This window comes from Parasteatoda tepidariorum, chromosome 1, assembly GCF_043381705.1.
Source record: "Parasteatoda tepidariorum isolate YZ-2023 chromosome 1, CAS_Ptep_4.0, whole genome shotgun sequence".
NCBI classification, from domain to species: Eukaryota; Metazoa; Arthropoda; class Arachnida; order Araneae; family Theridiidae; genus Parasteatoda; species Parasteatoda tepidariorum.
The window spans coordinates 102,638,537-102,659,831 of record NC_092204.1 but is presented as its reverse complement, the minus strand read 5'-3'; the positions used below and the strand labels follow the sequence as shown (position 1 = coordinate 102,659,831).

The following is a 21,295-nucleotide window of genomic DNA, read 5'->3' as shown; positions in this document are numbered from 1 at the left end:
TTTTTTTCAAATTGAATCAATAATTCTATTTCTAATTATGTGTTCTAAAGAATCGTTTGAGCCCCGAGAACATGATCCACCTTTATTAAGTTTTGAGCAGTTGAAAACGCTGTCGATCAAACTCAAACTAAATCTTTAAATATCTAGAAAAGGTTTAATAAAACTAATTAAAAGCGATTTGTTATTAAACCTATATATCTATTAGATTTTCTAAAATACGCATAATTTTGCTTTTCTATATTCAAGATTTTTTTTATATACATAAGTTTTTCATTTACTATTAAAGGAATAATAATAATAAAAAAACTAAATGATGACGCAAAAGAAAAAACAAATCAGATTCTTGCATATTTTATGAATTGAAATGTACAAAAAGATGTAATAAACATGCAAAGAGCCAAAAACGTCAGAAACAACTTTTTTTTCAAGTTGAATCAATAATTCTATTTCTAATTATGTGTTCTAAAGAATTGTTTAAGCCCCGAGAACATGATCCACCTTTATTAAGTTTTGAGTAGTTGAAACGCTATCGATCAAATTCGAACAAAACATTTCAACATCTGGAAAGGGTGGAAGAAAATTAATGAAATTCGGTGAACATAAAAATAGAATTTCCGTCTCGTTCATTATTAATTTAAACATTGTTCGGATTTATTAGTTGCTGTTGCCATTTGTTGGAGAACAGAAAGTGTCATACGTTATTCGAAGTAAAAGAAATTTTATTGCTTAACTTCAAATAAAACTAATTTCACAACGAAATTCGTAACATATTTTGAGTGAATAATATATAACTGAGTGAATAGTTTAGACAAGAAATAAATTAGTTTTGATGTAAGTCTTTTTCAAAATTAATGGTTACTTTCTAAGCTTATTTTAAATATTGAGTAGTTAAGAATGTCAATTTAACTATTCAGTTAAGTTGTAATTGATATTTTATTTTATTTTAAAGAAATAGTTCTATATTTCTTGCAGTAAATTGAAANTACGTACGTATTAGCGTTTTATATAATATAGATGTAATTTAGTCTTTGTTTAGAAAAACAAAGTAGAAATGTTGGTTTTTTGAAAGATTTCATTGGAAATTTTTCTATATGCAGTTATATTATTGTGTAAAAAAATATTAGATATTTTTAATTTAAAGATGAACAAAAACATTTAAAAATTCAGAGTAATTCAAAATTATTATTTTTTTCTTCAACTATGCAGGAAAATAATAGTTAGCCACTATAAGGTCGCACCACCAACTCACTACACTCACAACCCCCCAGAATTGCTTTGGCAATTATTTTCGGATTGCTAAGCAACCCGAAATTGATTGCTTTCATTGAGGTAACCCAGGATGGAATGACAGGCCGATATCAATTCTTCTCTCGGTTCGAGCCGACCGAAATTCTGACGTAAAGCATCCTCCTGGTCGACGTATCTCTTCTTGCCATCGGGCTGAACCGTGGGATGTTTCTGCAAATTTTCTCTCCATGCAACGCTGTCAAGTTTCATCAAAAAGTCCTCCACGCAAGCTAGTTTGTCCCAATACTTGATTCAGGAGTTCTTTTGTCTTCTGGGTTGGCTTCGAAACTAAAAGACTACGGAGTTGATCACTGGCAATCGTAAACCTAAAAATGGGTCGGTTGTTCTAAACAGGATATAAAATAAAATACATAAGCTGAAGAAGTGGGTTTACTTGGCTGGGTTTTTGGCACCAAAATGAAACTGTAATATAAATTAAATCTGAAGATAGGGAATTAATAATAATTTTTTAAATAATTGGATTTTTAAAATTTTTTTAAGAAATTATATTTTTCTTAAGAATATTTTTAAAAAGTGAGAGGGAAATCATTAGGACGAGCTAAGAAATTGCATGAAGTGAAAAAATATCTAGAGAAAGCTTGAATTCTAACTCACAGTTACCTGACATGAAGATCTTAGGATAAAAAGAGTAGAATTAACGAAACAGTTAATTTTGAAGTTGCTAGTTATTGAAAACAGATGCGAACAAATGGACTGTATTAAAATAATAAAAATGCTAACGAAATGTGTTTTTCACAATTTTAAATGAGCAGTTAACTAAAGATCGATGCAGAATGATGCCTACAAAAAACTTACGATAAAAGTTGTTGGTTAATGATTAAAAATAACTACTGCAGTGACATCTGGTTATAAAAAATAAAACTAACTCCTGAAACATTATTGTTAAAATAAGCTTTCATTACAGGAATGCACGAAAATGCTGAAATACTGGAGTTAAAGTTTGTTTACTTTTGATGGTTGCCATGATTTACTTTTATTATATTGACCTCAATTTTACGTCACTCTTTCACTTGCCTGTCTTCATAAAGCATTTGGCCTGAATTGTATGTTTGGTACATTTCATGTTTATTTAAAAAGAAAAAAAAGTTCCAAATTACTGTTATCTATCATTTATACACGAAATGTTCGATAATTTACAAATCCAACTCATAAAACTCGAAATATTTTGTGAAAAGAATATCAAATGTAAATATTTCTATTTGTACAAAACAATTTACTATCACATTGTATATAATATATCACATTGCCACGTTGTATATATTTTTATACAATGATTGTGCTTCAATACTTTGCATATTATAATAAATTGAATATAAACATATTATAATACACTGTATTTTAACATACAGTGTACGCTGTAATACTTTAGAATAGTTAATATACTCTAATACTGTAGCATTCTTTACTTATATTTACCTTATTATTTTCCATTATTTATTCTTCATTTATTTTCAACTTATGATTCATTTATTATTTACTTATTTATTACTTTATTTATTACTTCTTTTATTACTAACTTTACTTATATTTTACTAATTTTAATTATTCTTTATTTATTATTTACTAATATTTTATTTATTTTTACCTAGTTATTTAGCCTATACTTTGCTTATTATTTTACTTATACTTTACATATATTTCACTTATTGCTTTTTTTAAATTATTACATTTAAAACAAAGTGTTAGTTTTTTAAAAATTTCTATGGCATCTTAGCCAAGATAACTAAGCACTGTAGTACTTTAACATCTTCATAGATTGCAAATGTTACATTTAATCACTTAGGATTTATACTCGTTACACAAGTTAAATTATAATGAAAATTAATGAGTCTTTTAAAGCTATGCTAGTTTATACTATAACAAATATAAAAATAACCACAGATTTATTTCGTAATCACTATTAGTTTGAGTACGTAACTAATGGTGACTACGTAACTCTCAGTACATTATTTTGTGGTCACTATTAATTTCGTAGTCACTATTAAATTAGTTAAAATTAATGATATCTAATAAATCTAAATATTAAGCGATGATTTAAATTAAGTTATGTATGGGAAGTGTTAAAATGTTATGTTTACTTATAATTTATGATTGATTGTTACTACAAAGAATTCAGAATCAAAAACATTAATTTAATGCCAGCAATACATTATTGTATTGCAAACATATTGAGTAGTACGTCTGCACAAATTTTTAATTTTTAATCTCCGTTTTTATCTTTTTTTTTCTTCCCCAGACTGACTCCTACAGCAAATGCTGCGAACCTCTACTCTTTTCCAAGTCACTGTATAAGGCCGAGTCTGTTGAATACAATATAAGATGCAGAGAAAGTCGAACTACTTCAAACGCAACACGTGATATTGATCAAGTTGGCGAGACATCTTACTCCATTCTTTGTACTGACTACCGCCAAGAGAATGCTTGTTTTAATCTTCATATAAATTCGTGGGAAGACGTTTCCCTGGCTGTAGACAATGAATACAAAGTAAAATTTACTTGCTTAGGAAGGTTGAAACAGTTGCTAATTTAAATTGATAAATTATGCTCATTATACAATATTTTTTCATTTTCTTAAGATGGGAAATAATGATAAAATTCATTCTTTAGGCATAATGCATCGAATCGATTGAAATCTTAAAAGGAATATATTAATTTTAATAAAGATAATGCAAAGAGAATTTAGCTATATTATTTGGAGAAAAGTTGTTAGAAATATAAGGTTAATTACAAGATAAAATTCAAATCACCTAACCAGCTAATAATTAAAGGGAAAATTTCAAATGTAAAAAAAAGAGTTTCAAAATATTCAGAGTGTTTCGTAATAACCTTCTCTTAATATGTAGAATTAGAATCCTTATCACGAATGAAATCAAATAGTATGGATATTAAGAGTCTTAAAGTGATATTTAAGCATGGAAAAAATCAAAGACGCTTTCAAGATCTAACAAATCACTCTTAAGTAAGACAGAGCTAGAAAACCCGTTTAATTGCCAAGAAGTAAGTGAAAGGTAATTGCTAGAAGAAACACCTACAAGTTGAATAAAAAAATCTAACTGGTTTCGGCGTTTTTAATCCAGCCTTCGTCACCTTTGACTGAATAGATTTGTAAAGCGTTTTTTTTATCTCTCTTTCAAATAATAATTCAAAATCTTCATTGTGTTTCCTTTAATTTCGATCTTGACAAGATTTCTTAAAACACGCATAAAGGGTGGTTATTAGGGAACATCCTGTACATGTCTCCTGTTGATATATTCATTAAAATTTTTTTAAAATAAAAAATGCATTTTGTTTTTTAAAAAATAGATTATAACTAGTAGGGAATGTTAGTAACTGCCATTGAAAATGATGTATAGTGCACAAAAAAAGAAGAAAAGAATTACCTTGAATCTTAATGGTTCAAAGGGAGGCTTAAAATATACTAATTAGTAAGTGTGGATGATATTTCAAGTAGAGAAATCAGACACAAATACGCATTTTCTCTGAATTCCTCCCTTTTTTCGACAGATTTGGATTACCTTACCTTCTAAATATAGGGGTAATCAAAATATAGGGAAAAATAACAGTCTTACCAGTCTTATCCCTTAACATAAATTTTACTCTTTGCGAATTTCGCCACACCTCGAAAATTATTAAAGCGAATTGAAAAATTTGTGAATACAACTATATAATTCGTTTATCCAAAAATAATTGTCAATCATTATTATTTTTTTTATTATTTTATTCGGTCGAAAATGTTTGAAATGTGAGGTATGAAAATTTTTGCAACATGTTAAATAATAGAATTTTAGAAGGCCGGTGTTCGATTCTCCCCTTTAAAAGTTGATCGTTTGGTTGAATTGTATTTGTTCCGATAATATTTCGCGACTTGAGATCATGATGCNAACTGCCATTGAAAATGATGTATAGTGCACAAAAAAAGAAGAAAAGAATTACCTTGAATCTTAATGGTTCAAAGGGAGGCTTAAAATATACTAATTAGTAAGTGTGGATGATATTTCAAGTAGAGAAATCAGACACAAATACGCATTTTCTCTGAATTCCTCCCTTTTTTCGACAGATTTGGATTACCTTACCTTCTAAATATAGGGGTAATCAAAATATAGGGAAAAATAACAGTCTTACCAGTCTTATCCCTTAACATAAATTTTACTCTTTGCGAATTTCGCCACACCTCGAAAATTATTAAAGCGAATTGAAAAATTTGTGAATACAACTATATAATTCGTTTATCCAAAAATAATTGTCAATCATTATTATTTTTTTAATTATTTTATTCGGTCGAAAATGTTTGAAATGTGAGGTATGAAAATTTTTGCATCATGTTAAATAATAGAATTTTAGAAGGCCGGTGTCTCCCCTTTAAAAGTTGATCGTTTGGTTGAATTGTATTTTTTTCCGATAATATTTCGCTACTTGAGATCCTATTTTGGAGCAATGTTCTTGGAGCGCTGCTTTTTTAGGGCACTGATTGGTTAAGGCACTGTTTGGTTAAGGCGTTGCCTTATACTTCTGGTTAAGATCTGGGAATTGTGAATTTGATCTTGGCAGCTAACTAAACAACCGACGTGGGTAGGCAGCAAAGAAGCATGTTCCATCTGTCGTAGCTGAAAATTCTCTCGTTGGCTGCATTATGGAGGTTTGGGGGAGAGGAATACCAGCTCAGATGCTGTCCCCGTCGTTTAATCAGGGCTATCTTCATACGATGGCTGTTCAAGATAGAGACTTGAAATAGGCCAGATGCTTGACTATGGTTGGTAATTGGTAATGTCCCTGTCATTTATAGATCTTAAAAAATTAGAATTTCTTAAAATTGGAACGTAATTTACGCAGTTTTATGCACAAAAATCGCCCAAGCTTTAGCAAAAATCGATCGAAAATTACAAACATTTTGTATGAATATTTTACTGTATTTTTTATAGAAACTATTTATTTTTAATTCTCTGTCATTGTGCAGGAGACAAATTATATTCAGAAATTTCTTATTAATTTTTCCGATTTCTTTAAGTGCATAATATACTTTAGAAACACAATGCATCCCATTTTTAGTTCTGAACAACGCTTTAAGATGCTTTGATTTTTGTATAAATTTCTTTACTAACAATATGTCTTTAAGGCATTCATAATCCTCGAAAGTTAATTGTTTTCTTTCATGCATTTTACAAGATATTAAATCTTTATACTTTAAGCTGTAGGATTAATTTGCATTCCACCATTCAGTTTGAGTATTACTTAGGTTTATTTACATCAGAGATAAGACTATTAGCTGTTGAGAACTTAATTAATAACTGAAGATATTTTTTAGATAACTTAATCATGTATGCATTTAGTCAGCATTTTTTTTTATTTGTTTACTTTTCTCTCTCAAGCAGGTATTGTGAGCGCTAATGAAACAACTACTCGAGCAGAATATAGTTTTTATTTTTTCCTCTTTTGTTGCATTAATTATTTTTAGTATGTAAGGAACGAAATTATTTTCAGCGAACTGCTTAGCTATAACTTATTAAAAACTAATTCTTAAGTTGTTAACTTTGGAAATTTGATTTTGTGCGTGAAGAGAATTTGTAACAGATTTTTATTTAATTTGTGATATAACTCGTTTAGAAAAGTTACAAGCATCGTTCCATTTTTATACGGATTTTCAGAACTGCGAGTAACCTTTGTTTTGCAAAAGTATTCAAATTTACTATAAGTTCTGTAAAGTTTGAGGCAAATATTACTGTACAGGGTAATTCAAAACGAATATAGTGATTACAAACAGCTCTAACTATTTAATGAAAAACAATTTATAGATAAGATTAATATAGAAAGTAGATGGAACTTCAAAATTTCTTTACGTAAGGTGCAGGAGCAGTGAAGTGGAATCCTGCGCATGCGCGAGTTCATTAGGGATAATAGCGAGTCCCGTGCAGATGCTGTCTTCTGTTCTTAGCCACCGAAATCTCCGGACTTGGCATCCTGTGATTTCTATCTACTCTTGCTCAAAGCAATTGAAGAATTCAAAGAATGCATTGTAATGCGCTTGTGTCGGTGACGGCATAAATGTTGTCCATCTAGATGTTGTCCGTGTGACCACGGGAAGTCACATAGAAAATCTGTGACGCATGTATACAAAATGTTGAAGTTCCTTCTACATTCTGAGTAAATTTTATTGGTAAATTCGTTTCTGATTAAATAGTTGCAGTCGTTTGTAATCGCTGTATTCATTTTGAATTACCCTGTATAATTTCACAGAATAAGTCAACTTTTACAAAAGAATTTAAGGTAGTGGTTAACAAATTCTTTTCTGCAGTTGAACCCTAAATGGCCGACTCTATTTTGGCGGAATCTCAAGACTTCATGAATAAATTTCACTAACTATTGTTAACTTATTAATTAAATCGAAAGTTTTCTAGACTCTTTTTTCATAGTGTACTTTCAAATGTGATATATTTTTAATAAAAACAAAACCTAATTACATTAATATTAAGGAAAAGGAAATAAAAGGCTTAAGTATTTAACTCGGAATATTTTTTTTTACACTTGGTTACTTTCTGGCATTACAAACTAGTTTATCACATGTTGTTTAATGGATATGCAGAGAAGGGGAAATTTAAAATATATTTCCTTAAATAGTTTGAATGTTAAGAAAACGAGAATTATGCAAGACAAAGTATACGTCGCCCTTTTTTTTACAAATTAGATAGTAAAATTTTAATAATCTTAATGTTTTGTTGTTTACTATACATGGTGAAAGAAATTTCACCGAATTTGTAAAGTAATGGCATTTCTAGTACAGAAAACAGAAATATAATTCTGGTCAATAAAATCAAAATACATAGGATTTAAACCATTCATTTGGTATTTTTCCGTCCGGTAACGGTTTATCAGAAATTCTGGTTTTCAAAATTACAGTTCTTATTACCGCACATTTAGTTAAAATACAAAACTGAAAAGTAAAATTAACTATAAAAATGGCTTACATGCAATGCTCTAAGGTATCGTGATATAATTACCAAATTTTGCCACAGTTACTACCAAGTAGCATTGCATTAAAACCGTATTTTATTGTTAATTTTACCTAAAGTCCTTATAAAGCGATTCAGTTAAAAGTACCGTTCTTTTCGGTGTTCCCATGAAGCCAGAAACATTATAAATGTTACCATATTCTGATAATTTCGAGCATATTTTTTTCTCGGTGTAATAAAACTGTTGAAAATATTTGTACTTTTCTAGGGAATGGTTAATTCCATCAAGACAATTCCAAGATCTCGAACTCGAAGAAGGAATTTATTTCGTACAAGATTAAAACGAAGTCAAAGGTAATAAGGGATTCTGTATATTAAACGATTCAGATTATGGTAATAAATTATGTCTAAAATGCAGGTCCATCAATATTTGTTTAAATTGAACAGTTCATTTATTAGATTTTAAATTACTAAGTTTATCACTAGAACATCCGTAGCATCATTTATTGTTCTTAATCTGCTAACTTTTTACAAATAAATGAAGTTTTATTTAACTGCAATACACTTTCAATTTTTTTTACATTAATTTAAACAAGCCTTTTCAAAATTATGTACATGCGAAAATTATTTTTTTAAAAACTGTTGTTGCTGCTCAGGTTAATCAGACATGTTATTTTCTAAAGCATTTGGCATGGTTTTCTTTAAATATGTGCGCACTTATAAACTAATAGTATAGATAATTTATAAATTGAAAACACAACTTTCCAAAAAATAAAAATTCTTTTATCACTTATAATGGTAGATTTTATATGCCAATTTTTTTTTCTGAGGCACATTCTCAGAAATAAAATTATCACTTTTAACGATTCAACAATCCTTGAGCAGTATTTCATTAATTTTGAAAATTAATTCGTCACGAAATCACGTGATTTGTGACGAAACGCGACCTTTCAAATGTGTGACAAAAATGTTTCCTCTACTCGGAACCTCATCGTAGTACATAGTGGGAGATTGTAAACTGGAATGAGTAAACAAGAATAAAGACTAGACAATCGAAAATAAAGTGACAAATTAAGCCGACCGGTGTGCATGGTGGTCGAGGAATTGGCTTCGCTCTGAGAAGGTCCGGGATTCGAATCCTGCCTCGGGAGTTTTTGTCACTTATCTCTCGTTCTACCCGTCTTTGTTGTGTTGTGCCATCTACATGGTGACCACGTGTAAGTAATTATTAGAAAAATAAATACATTATGTACAACAAAGTTTTTTTCTTGAAAAAAAAGTTGAATAAGGAATTACTTTTTTGATTTTGACGAAATTCGTTTCCTAGAAGAAGTGACGATATTTATTTCGTCCCCTTGACGAAATTTATAGGAGCATATACCAGTAAACGGTTTCGTCAAAAACGAAGAAAATTTTGTGATGTTTGAGCATCTATTATTTCGTTTAAATTTAATTTAAAGCCTATTTTTGCTATATTAAATCATATTTTATTATATTGAAACAAATGAACAATATGCCTAATAACAATTTTTTTCAATATTGTCTTTTACATTTCATTTGATTGATGAATTTATGTCCATTTAAATCAAAACTAAATATTTGTTTTTTGTTTTGCATTTCTATAAACTTCAAAATTTTTTTTTGATTCTTCCATATCCAAATTGCTTTTCTGAATAACAGTATTATTAAATATTATAATTAAAATATTATTAATGTTTTAAACTCTAATTCCAGAAAAACATTAAATAGGAAATGTTTATATGAAAGCAAATAAAAAAATAGATAAAATTAATGCTCACATAACAGTTTTCATGGCTTATTTCAAATCAATATCATTGTATAACAATATTTCTCTCAAAATTTTATCAGCGGAATAAAAAATAATTCATATTATAGTTTTAAAAAGTTGAAAAGTTTTTTAAAGTTCATATTATATTTTACAGTTACTCTCCACCTTATCAAATTCAAGCTCAAAATGGTTTATTCTCAAAAATTTCTGTTCTCCAGTTTTTCAATATTTATTTGAGTATACAAGACTCAAAGGTAAGTTTTATTAACATCATTCTCTTTTAAATGTTCTCTTTTAAACAAAATTGTCAAAGAATTTCATATTTGTCACTTTTGTCACATTTGTGACAGAATTGTCATATTTTGTCACTAATTTGGAATAAAAAGTTATTTTAATTAACATTCTGGACAAGTGATTGAGAAAATTAATAAGAATTGGGACAATCATAAATATAATTGGTTGGTAAGTATTTAAGTAGACTGAAAAACTATTTATTTTTATTTTTAATTTTTTAACGATGTCTAAATTAGAAGCGAACTTTGGTAAAGAGTTTACGCATTACAATACTTTTCCATCCCTAGTTATGGTAATTTTTTTATGCCATTTAAAATATAAAATATAATAATAAAAACTGCCTTAATTTATGGAGATCAATAATTATAGTTTCCTAATTTAATATAATTTGGTTGATATAATTATAGTTTGCTTCAATTGAAAATGCATTAATTAAAATTATAACTATTTCTGAAAATTGGTTTAAGGAAAAGGGAAATAAAAATTAAATGCAAATGAGTGGGAAGTAAGATTTAAATTTTTTTTTCCACCCCCGTAATTGAGGTCTGCAGATGAGCTGCAGACCACATGTTTAACACGAATTCTTAATTGCATTGAGAATGAAAAAAAAGTTCAAAAATAATTATACTATTCTTTGTTCTAAAAAGAGGAAAAATATAAATAAATTCAAAATAAGTTCTGAGTAAGTATTGAAAAAATTGTTTTCATCACCGATTTTGACATTCACCGATGATTAGCAGACCTCATGTTTAACATGTCTGTCTTAATTGAATTTTGCGAAAGGCAAAAATGAATAAACAGTTCTTTGTAATCTATAACTATTTTTATTTGATAGAAAATGTGTTTGTCATTTATATTTCATCTCGTTACCTTAAATTATGTTTTATTTGTTTGCAATTTTAAAAGATTAAAACAGCTGTAAATATTTTTATGAAACGTGAATTATAATTTACGAATTTTTGAAGCTTGAATAATAATATGAATTTTTTTTATTGCACTAAATTTCTACGGCTTTATTAATATTAAATGCAAAACGTAACAACAATAGCTGAGAATTAATTTTAAGTTTGTTGTCAAAGGGATGTTTCAATAATGAAAAATAATCCCTTAATGTGCGAAACGCATTTTTTTTCCATTTAGTTTTGAATAATAATCTAGATTAGAAGTAAAAAAAAGTTTTAAAGCTTATAAGAGTTTTAGATAAATTTTTACTTTTATCTGTTTTCTTCGGAGATTACGATCTTTAAGATGTTTCAAAGATTACGAGAAAAAATTATAATATAAATTCAAACAACGTGATGTCGTTTTCATTTACGTGAAAAATAAAATAAAAAAAATAACTAAAAATTTTTACAAAGGCTTCAAACATAAGATATTTACTTATTTAAAGTATTTTTAATTTTCGGTGTAAGTTTATAATTAAGCTTTTTATAGGCAAATAATAAATTTTTTATTAAAAAAAAAATCAAATCCTTATTGAAAAATATGTTTTGTTTCAAATGTCATTAAAATGTTACAAAATACACTCTATAACAAAAAAATCGACGAACCAAGAAGCACTCACGCCTGCACACTGCCGAGCTAGATTACAGTGGTGCATGACTCGATCAGGCTGGAATGATGCCGACTGGGGACGTATAGTCTTTAGCAACGAATCCCGCTTCCAACTGTGTCCTGACGATCATCGAAGACGTGTTTGGAGACGCACAGGGCAGAGGGGGGATCCTGCCTTCACTATTGCACGCCACACCGGCCCTCAACAAGGCATTATCGTCTGGGGTGCCATTTCCTTTGACAGCCGGACCCCTTTGGTCGTCATTAGAGGTACACTTACTGCACAGCGGTACGTCGACGACATCCTAAGACCTGTTTTGCTACCGTTCCTTTTGCAGCGCCCTGGGCTGGTTTTTCAGCAGGACAATGCCAGACCACATACGGCACGTGTTGCTATGAACTGTCTGCAAGCTTGTCAAACTCTTCCTTGGTCTGCCAGATCACCAGATCTCTCTCCCATCGAGCATGTCTGGGATATGATGGGAAGGCGATTGCATCTGGCACGGAATGTTGATGACCTCGTTCGACAATTGGATCGAATTTGGCAGGAAATACCGCAAGAGACCATCCGGGAGCTTTATCGGTCTATGCCACGCCGTGTGGCAGCTTGCATCCAGGCTAGAGGTGGGTCAACACCTTATTGACCTTGGTTCTGTAACTCTGCAATAAATTATTCAATTGTTCTGAAATTTTAATCATTTACTATTCTGTACATTGTCTTCCTATCCATCAATTTTCGTTTTAATTGGACATCTCCTTCTTGGTGCGTCGATTTTTTTGTTATAGAGTGTATTTTATTCTAAACAAGAAAGTATCTGTTTTCAAGAGTCTGAAACTGTTGAAGGCTCATTTTTTTTACTAGGGAGAAATACAGGGAGTGGACAAAATAATGGAAACACTTCTATACTATCACATTTTTTTTCATATTTCTCTAGAAATACTCAAGGAATCATCATTTTAGAGCTTCAGAAATGTTTATATCATGCAATATCTCCTACTTATTAAAGAATTTCAAAGTTTTCATAGGTTAGAAGGATCGACAATAAATTATAAACAGGAAATAGTGTTTATGAACACCCTACTCCAAAAAATGCAGCAATAAATTTTTAACTTGTAATAATTACTTTGGTTATTATATGCAATAATTTAACAAAATTGTGTTAGTAAGATTTTTGGACATATGGATTAGTAAGATTTTTGGACATATGGACATATTTAATTAACTAATTTTTTCGTCTTACGCTTTTGCTGTAATTTTAAAAATACTCAATAAAATTAAAAAATTTTTAGAGCAATTTAAAATTAATTGCAAAACTTTTGCTTTAAAATTTGAAAAAAAGTAGTTGAAAACAGTGCAATATATAAGTAATTAAAGTAGTTTTTTTTATTCTGCTCATGAGCCGAAAAAATTCGATTTTTTTCTTCATAATTTTGTAATGGATCGTATTTAGAAACTAATGAAAAAAGTCCAATTTGGATACCTTAAAAAATTAAAAAATTTCAAGCAATTTTCTAGATAGTTTTTGTACTTTTTAACAAAAAGTCAAAATGATAAGGGGCTTTCTAGAAATATTATTTTGTATCATAATACAAAATAAAATAAAAAGGATAAATACTTTGCAATAAACATTCGTACACTGAAATATGATTGTATAAAAAAAGAAAAAGTGTGAAATAAAAGATAAATATATGGAAGATCATTGCCAACAGTGCCGGCGCCATTTTTAATAAATCTTGCTTAGTTGCACAAATAAAATTTGTATAACACCCCTCATAATTTTGAGATTTCTTTTCAAAAGTACGAAAACTACTTTTCAAATTTTTCAAACATTCAAATGGAACTTTTTTTTATTAGTTGCCAAATGCGAATCACTATAGAATTAAGAAAAACAAATGTAAATTTTTCCCGCATGCTCAGTATAAAAAAACTATTTTTACCACCCATATCTTGCACAGTTATGAAGAAAATGTTCTCAAATTTTAAAGCAATAATTTTAAAATTAATTTTAAATTGCTCCAAAAATTTTGGTTAATTTTATTGAATGTAAAGTTATAGCAAAAAAACGTGAGACAAAAAATTGCTTTTTTTTTTTTTATAAAAATGTCCATATCAAGCTATTAAAAATATTTATAAATAAAATAAGGCAAGTAAATATTTGATCTAGGTTTAAGAAATTTTTTGCAATTATTGCATATAATAACCAAATAATTGTTACGAATTATAAATTTATTGACAAATTTTTTGGCATAGAGTGTTTATAAGCACTATTTTCCGTTTATGATTTATTGGTGGTCCCTCAAACTTTTAAAAACTTTAAACATCATTAATAAGTATGAAAAATCACATATCCTAAACACTTATTTATAAAATGATTCTCTAAGTTTTTTTTGAGAAATATCAAGATCTGTGTTAGTATAGAAGTGTTTCCTTTATTTTGTTCAACCCCTGTATAGCAGTTCAATATGTTTCCAATTAAATCATAAATAAGCTATCCTAAGCTTTTCTTTTTCGCTATTTATCTTGCGTTTTTAAAAGTTTGAAGCTCAATATCTTGAGGTAGGATTGCTCAAATAATGAAACCAGATTAAAATTGTCAGCGTTCTAAATGCTTTCGTTCTCCTTACTGCCTGTGCAAAATGTCAAAATTAACTTTCAATATTAGTAAACTCAATACTTCGCAAACCGTAGTAAGTTTTCAATTTATTTAGTAGGAGCAGAGATTTGAATTATTACTCTTGCCAATTTCAGTAAGATTGCAAAAACTGACACTTCATAAAACTGTATGATCGCCATTAGAAGTGAAACACCAAAGCAGGCGTACGTTTTTTGATTTTATCATAACTAAGCTAAAAGTAACTGTTAAGGTATATTTTTATAAATGAATGTTTTTATTAAATCTTTCGGAAACCTCAGTTTGTTAGAGCTCAAATTATCTTGAGTTTTAATTTCCTTAGAGAGAATGAATGTATGCGTGAAGTAAAAAGGATACACTGTTAAAATTTTCTCAGAAAATGGTTACATCGCAATTTATTTAATAGGTATTTTACCATGTTCAAACAAAATAGATAAATAACCATTAATAAGATGATATTTGAACTGTTAACTGTGAGAAAAATGGTTTAGTAATTGCTTTCACCTAATACGGTTAAACAACTAGAATTTTATCGCACCAACTATGCCCACCTAATGAAGCCACTTAATTCCTTACAACTGGGTACATATTAGAGACAAGTGGGTTTATCTGTCTATTTAATGATTAATAGAACGCAGGTTCGAATCCCAGCTTTGACACCTTAATATTTCCTCCATTCCTTTCAGCATATAAAGAATTTCCAGTGTCCTACACTTTCCAATATGTGACCCTGGACTATTGCAATACGATACTCTCAATCACTCTTAGATGGGAGCACGATAAAGCTGCTTAACACAAAAAAGTCTAGAATATTCTATCCTTTACAATAAGTGAAACAACGAGATTAATGATTTAATAAAACAAAATTTAACCACAACGTATCCGATGCTCATTTCTTAACGAAAACCTTAGCTCCATTATCCTGATAAATTTCATTATTACTGATTTGAAACCATGCTAGCTGTAAATGGTAAAAAAACCATATGGTTTTGTATTCATGGTTTTTTAACTATAATAGTTGAAAATGATTTCAAAACCATAAAGGTAAAAATGTTCTTTACCGTAAACTTTATAGTTAATTGGATAAACAGACAGCTGACAGTAATTTTTTCGTAATTTTAGAATAAAATTTCAAACAGGGTATAATAATTTTTCATTAGATTCAGTATTCGTTGTATTTTTATTGAACTTACATTAGTACAATTATTTTCATCCGATTTTAATTTGACTTCTTTCATTAGATTTATTTTTGCATCGGATTATTATTTATTTTTTAAATATGCAAAAGAAGAAAGTGCGTATTTACCAACGCACTTTTTTTTTTAAAAAGTTTAATTAAATATTTTGGAAACCACAGTTTGTAAGTACTCAAATTATTTTAAAAATTTTAATTTTCCTAGCGAAAACGAATGCAAGCGTGGTATAAAAAGGATGCATTAATTTTTCAGTAGATTTAGCACTTATTGAATTTTTGTTAGACTTGCATTATTATTATTATTTTCATCTCATTTTCCTTCAATTATTTTTAAATTAATTTTTTTTATCTTTAATCATTTTACTTACAACTGTGTTAAAGAAAAAAAAAGTGCGTACTTACGTACATACTTTTTCATTTCTTTTTCTAAAGCTTTCAAATTTCGCAAAATAATTGTATTTTTTTTCTAAATAAGAAATATAAGGAGGTAGAAATATTTTTTCAGATAACATATTTTATTTTTATTCTTTCGCAAAAGTCGATCTTTCTCAAAAAAATTGTTCTATATTTTTAGCATCATGCAAAATTTTCACCGCTGCTGAAGAAAATATACAAAACATTCTTTGCCTCGTGTTTGATATATTTTAAAGATACCACGAAACATATCACATAAAACCACCCAATTTTTTTCTGAGATATTTTGTATCAACATGAAAGCATTTTGCATCAACATATCTCTCATATGAAAACTAAGGTCTTACAGAGACTTATAATTTTTTTTTCGAATGACACAGAAACGATGACTTGAAAAGTATTATAGATGTTTGTAAAAATATATTTCCTCGATATGCACTGCAACGTTAAATTTTTAAAAAAAATGTTTTATGCGTTTCTAAGAAATTTTCGAAAAGGAATTATTTTAGAAAGTAATTTGAAATATATTTCGACAATATTATAAGTTCTCGCTAATAAAATATTTGTCATAGATTCTTTCAAACATAGGGTAATGAAAACTGATTTTTTTTGTTTACCCTTCCTCTATTGGTGATATTTCGTTTAATTGGAGTAAATTGGCTTTACAGTTTATAATTTGAGTGATAAATTTAATGATTGTCAAATTTAGTGCTATGCTAAAATTTAATATTTGAAAAATACATTTGTAGAAGTAAATAAGACTAAAAATAAGATTTCCTCCCGAAAAATAATATTTTTCTTTTTCAAAAAATTGCTTATAAAATCGTCACTCATTATGCTCTTCATTTATGACGAAAGTTTTCCTAAAGTTTGTATTTTTTTTTGTTTAAAACATTATTCTAGAGTTTGCATCAGTTTCAGTTTAATGGAGTAAATATGTGTAAAGTTAAAAGGAAATTTTTTTTGCTTTATTGATGGAATCAATAGTTCAACTAACGAGGAATATATAAAATTTTAATATTATGGACGGAGAAAAAAATTCTGGTAAAATTACCTTACTGAATTTTAATGACATTTCTCTGAAACAAACAAACAAACAAAAACAAACAAACAAACAAACAAACAAACGAACGAACGAACGAACGAACGAACGAACGAACGAACGAACGAACGAACAATTAATAAAACCGAAATAAACGGTATTAAAACTGTTCATTTCGTAATTTTTCCGCTCATATGGTGACGGTTTATTGAAAATTCTGACTTTCAAACTTATAGTTATCATCAACATTTTGTAAAAAAATACAAAATTAATACGAAATTTTTTCCTGACAAATCGTTTTTATTCTGTGATCTAAGGAATTATAATAAAACTGCCAAATTTTACCAAGTTACCAAAGTTTATCGTGTATTATAGCACCATATTTTATTGTTAATTGTACCAGAATCATTATCAAATCACTTAGGTAGAAATTAACGAGCTTTTTTGATGTTCCGATAGAGCCAGAAACACGGAAAAGTTTACCCTTTTCAGATAATTTTGACCTTACTTTTTTTCTCTGTCTACTAATGTTATAAAATTAAAAAAATGCATCTTTAACGGTAAGCATTGTAATGCAGTAAAAATAACCATAAACGGAATGTAAATTAGCGCTTAACTAGCAAATTTTTTTTTTAATCGGCGGGACTGATTGTAAAAAAATTATTCACTTGATTAGCCTGTTTTGATTATGGGGACTATAAACCAGACGGCGATGAACAAACAAAAAAATAAAAAATATATATTTATTTTTTCTTAAAGGCTAAATTTTTATTCAAAATTTGAAAGTTTTTATTCAAAGCGTGGGAATTTGCTCAAAAATTTGCTTTTTATCCAGTCGATTGTTGATATTAGTTCATTAAAAAATAAAATAAAATTGTATCTCTCTTTAATTTATCTTTAGGTTTAGTTTTCTAGCCTCTGTTTTTTAATGCTCACGTTTCAAATTGTCCAACTATCTGAGTTTGGGTCGTCATCTTTTTGATGTGCCGGTTGGTTTTAGCAAATTTGGTATTCCTAACGTTATTAACTCTAACTCAATGTGTAGTTCATCTTAACCTCTGATTGTTAATAGCGTGTTTAGAAAAAAAAAATCGTTTAAATCGAAATATAACACGCAAATTTTTAAATGGATTTTTTAAGAATTTTGAGCCTGATATAATTTTAATTTGAACTATACTGCAAAACACTGTATGATTTTTTCTTATTTAAATCGTTCGATACACTTTTATAAAAAATAAATAAAAGTTTATTACAAGTTGCACATCAACATAGAGTGTCTAGTTGGAAAAAACCATAATTTTTTACCATTTATCTCAAACAGTGAATGAAACCCATAACATTTCAGAACTTTTTTTCACCCGGTTTCTATAAAATAAGTGATAATTGTTCAAGTATTGAATTGTCTTAAACCATAACACAGAAGATGATCATGAATATAAACATATAATGATTTTTTTCATCAGTCCCATCCTTAAAAAAATATTTCTTTGATCTTTTCCCTGAAATAGTAACTGTCGGCAATTTCGTCCTTCGCAGCATTCACTCCAGAAAATGTAATGTATTTATTTTAACGCGCTCGAGTCTTGTTCTAACGGGATTTGTTCAGTTTTAAGACCCTCAGGGATCTTGATCTTGTTAGATGGAAATATTCAATCAATACGATTTTCTTAAGAAAACTATATATAGATATATAATTTTTTTCTTATTTTGTTCGGAATATGCCTTGGGCAAATCAAAGGCTGATAGGTACGAAATGCTTTATATTTTTGTACAATCAACTGTTCTCATACATTTCGATATTGTCTTTTGTTTTATTGTTGGAGGAATATTATCGAAGAATACATATCAGTTAAGATAGAATCAGAAAAGATAGCTTTTTTTGTTGATTCTACTAAGAGAAAATTGAAAATGTTCCGTAATACAGCAATTGATTTATATTTCCATTGAAACTAGACAGTTTTTTTCCTTTATAAATACAAGCAAAAATTACATGCATTGGTAAATATCTCAACAGTAAATTTTATAGTAAAGATTTTTTCAAAAATTGCTTTAAAATATAATTTAGAGAATTTGAATAGATTTGTTTTTAAATAACATTGAAAAAAGGAAACTTTGTTGAAATATAAATGAATTATCTCCGTCTTAAGAAAGCCATTGTGTCAAAATACGAAGTTAACATTAATGAACATTAAGTTAACATTAATAGTTAGAAAAAGTGTTTTTCTTAAACAGACCATATTCCAAAAAGAGAAACCCTGATGATAGCGTAATTTTAATAATTAAATCTTCTTTTTTTCGTAAGCAAACAGCAAAGTTACATGAATAAAATAGAATTTTAAAAATTAACGTAATGCCTATCTTACTATGCCAAATTTAATTTACAGATTCGATATTTGAATCTAAGGGAATGTAATTTACCGTAATATTGGTATGATATCATAATATTGATATCAGATACCATAATATTAGTATCCTGAACCTTAATAGGGAGCAAATTTGCTGTGACCTAATTAAGTTTTCAAGTTAAACCATACTATTGGTATTTTGAACCCTAATATTAGTATTCTGAACCATAATATAGAATGCAATTCATTAAGTACGGTACTTATACAAGATAGGAACCATGTAGACAAGTTCACCAACACATAAGAGCAACGCCAGATTTTGGTATGCACAGGTTATTAGTTCACAGTAATATACAAAAGTGTAGCAAATACGATTTTACCATTATTATTATCTTTGATAACTATAGTTATAGAACACGAAAATATTGAGACCTTCATCATGACTATAGCATGATAATTACTGAATACGGTATTAATGTTGACATATTTTATTCGAGTAACGAAAATACTGAATAATATGGAAATAAATTAAGTTAGTAAAATTGTCAAAATATGGTGATATATTGTTAATTATAGATATTCTTTGACAATATATAGTGATGTTAACATTCGTAACTCATCAATTGTTGGACTATTGTTCGTGTTGGCGAAAACTTAGAAAAGCAGTCACCTACAAGCAGTCCCTAAAACTGATAAGTAACTTAAGTTCTTACATATTGTTATCATTTAGTTTTTTACTATATAAATAACATATTTTTTGTTCGTTTCCTTAAAAAATTACTGGTCCGCGGTAAACTTAGTTGGCATAATATGGCCCACAGACAGGTTAAAAATGTGCAAGTATACCCTAAAAATACTTTAAAAGTATGGAAAAATGATTAACTTAGATAGTATATTAAAGGTTATGTTAATAATTTTTCGTCCTATTTAATATATGAAATTTCGAAATTTCATATAGGTAAAATTTCGAAAAATATGATCATTTAATAAATGTAAATATTTACCTTGTGACTTTCACTCAATTTTCATCAAGCTTTTTTCAACGGTTTTTAAAAAATTTTGAGCATATATCAATATGCAAAAAGAGTGCGAAAAAGTACCTCAAACTTTAAACATTAATCTCATTTTCAGTTAAAATCATAGTTCATGATAATACAATTAAAAATGTTTGCCCACTTGAGTCTTAAAAGAGTGAAGATGATATTTTACTTACAAAAATAAAAGAAAAACACCTTAAAATGTCTGCTAAAAAAAAGAAAGTGAAAATGATGAACTCAAAAATTCTTGAATTAAAATAATTAGATAAGAGTGATGAGGGACAAAAAAAAATACTTTCTCTGATCGCTTAAGAACTCCGTTAACTGTTCTATTTTTCATGTCATAAAAAAAGCTTTATTTCATTAGCGCCGAGCATAAAAGACCCTAAAAATAAATTCTAATGTGCGAGAGATTTAATGAGCGACATAGAAAAAGATCACTTATTGAAAATCTTGTTATAAAAATTTTTAAGCTTAGCATTATTGTGCAAATGAATTTATTTTTATTTTTTTTCAAAACTGTTTTTAGACTTTAACACACTTTCAGAATTCATTTTATAATACTGAAGTAAAGTGGTAACTCTTAATAAATGAAAATAATTCGTGAAATACATCATTAATACGAAAAATTTTTTCAATGCTTGAAAATTAGGATGGAAATCTATTTTTAAAAACATACATAATAACATTCTTTACAAAATGCACTACACTGGTTGTGCGTGTCTACATATATATATATA

At 28.3% G+C, this 21,295-nt stretch overlaps 1 protein-coding gene across 1 annotated transcript in view; it reads left to right on the top strand.

The window, feature by feature from the left end:
• Positions 1-21,295, top strand: part of LOC107436417 (uncharacterized) — a gene marked incomplete in the record, with an annotated part of 134,932 nt that overhangs the window by 46,539 nt on the left and 67,098 nt on the right. Inside the window, 3 exon segments of the mRNA XM_071184473.1 lie at positions 3,545-3,793; positions 8,521-8,606; positions 10,196-10,295. Coding sequence (XP_071040574.1) covers positions 3,545-3,793; positions 8,521-8,606; positions 10,196-10,295 — 435 coding nt within the window.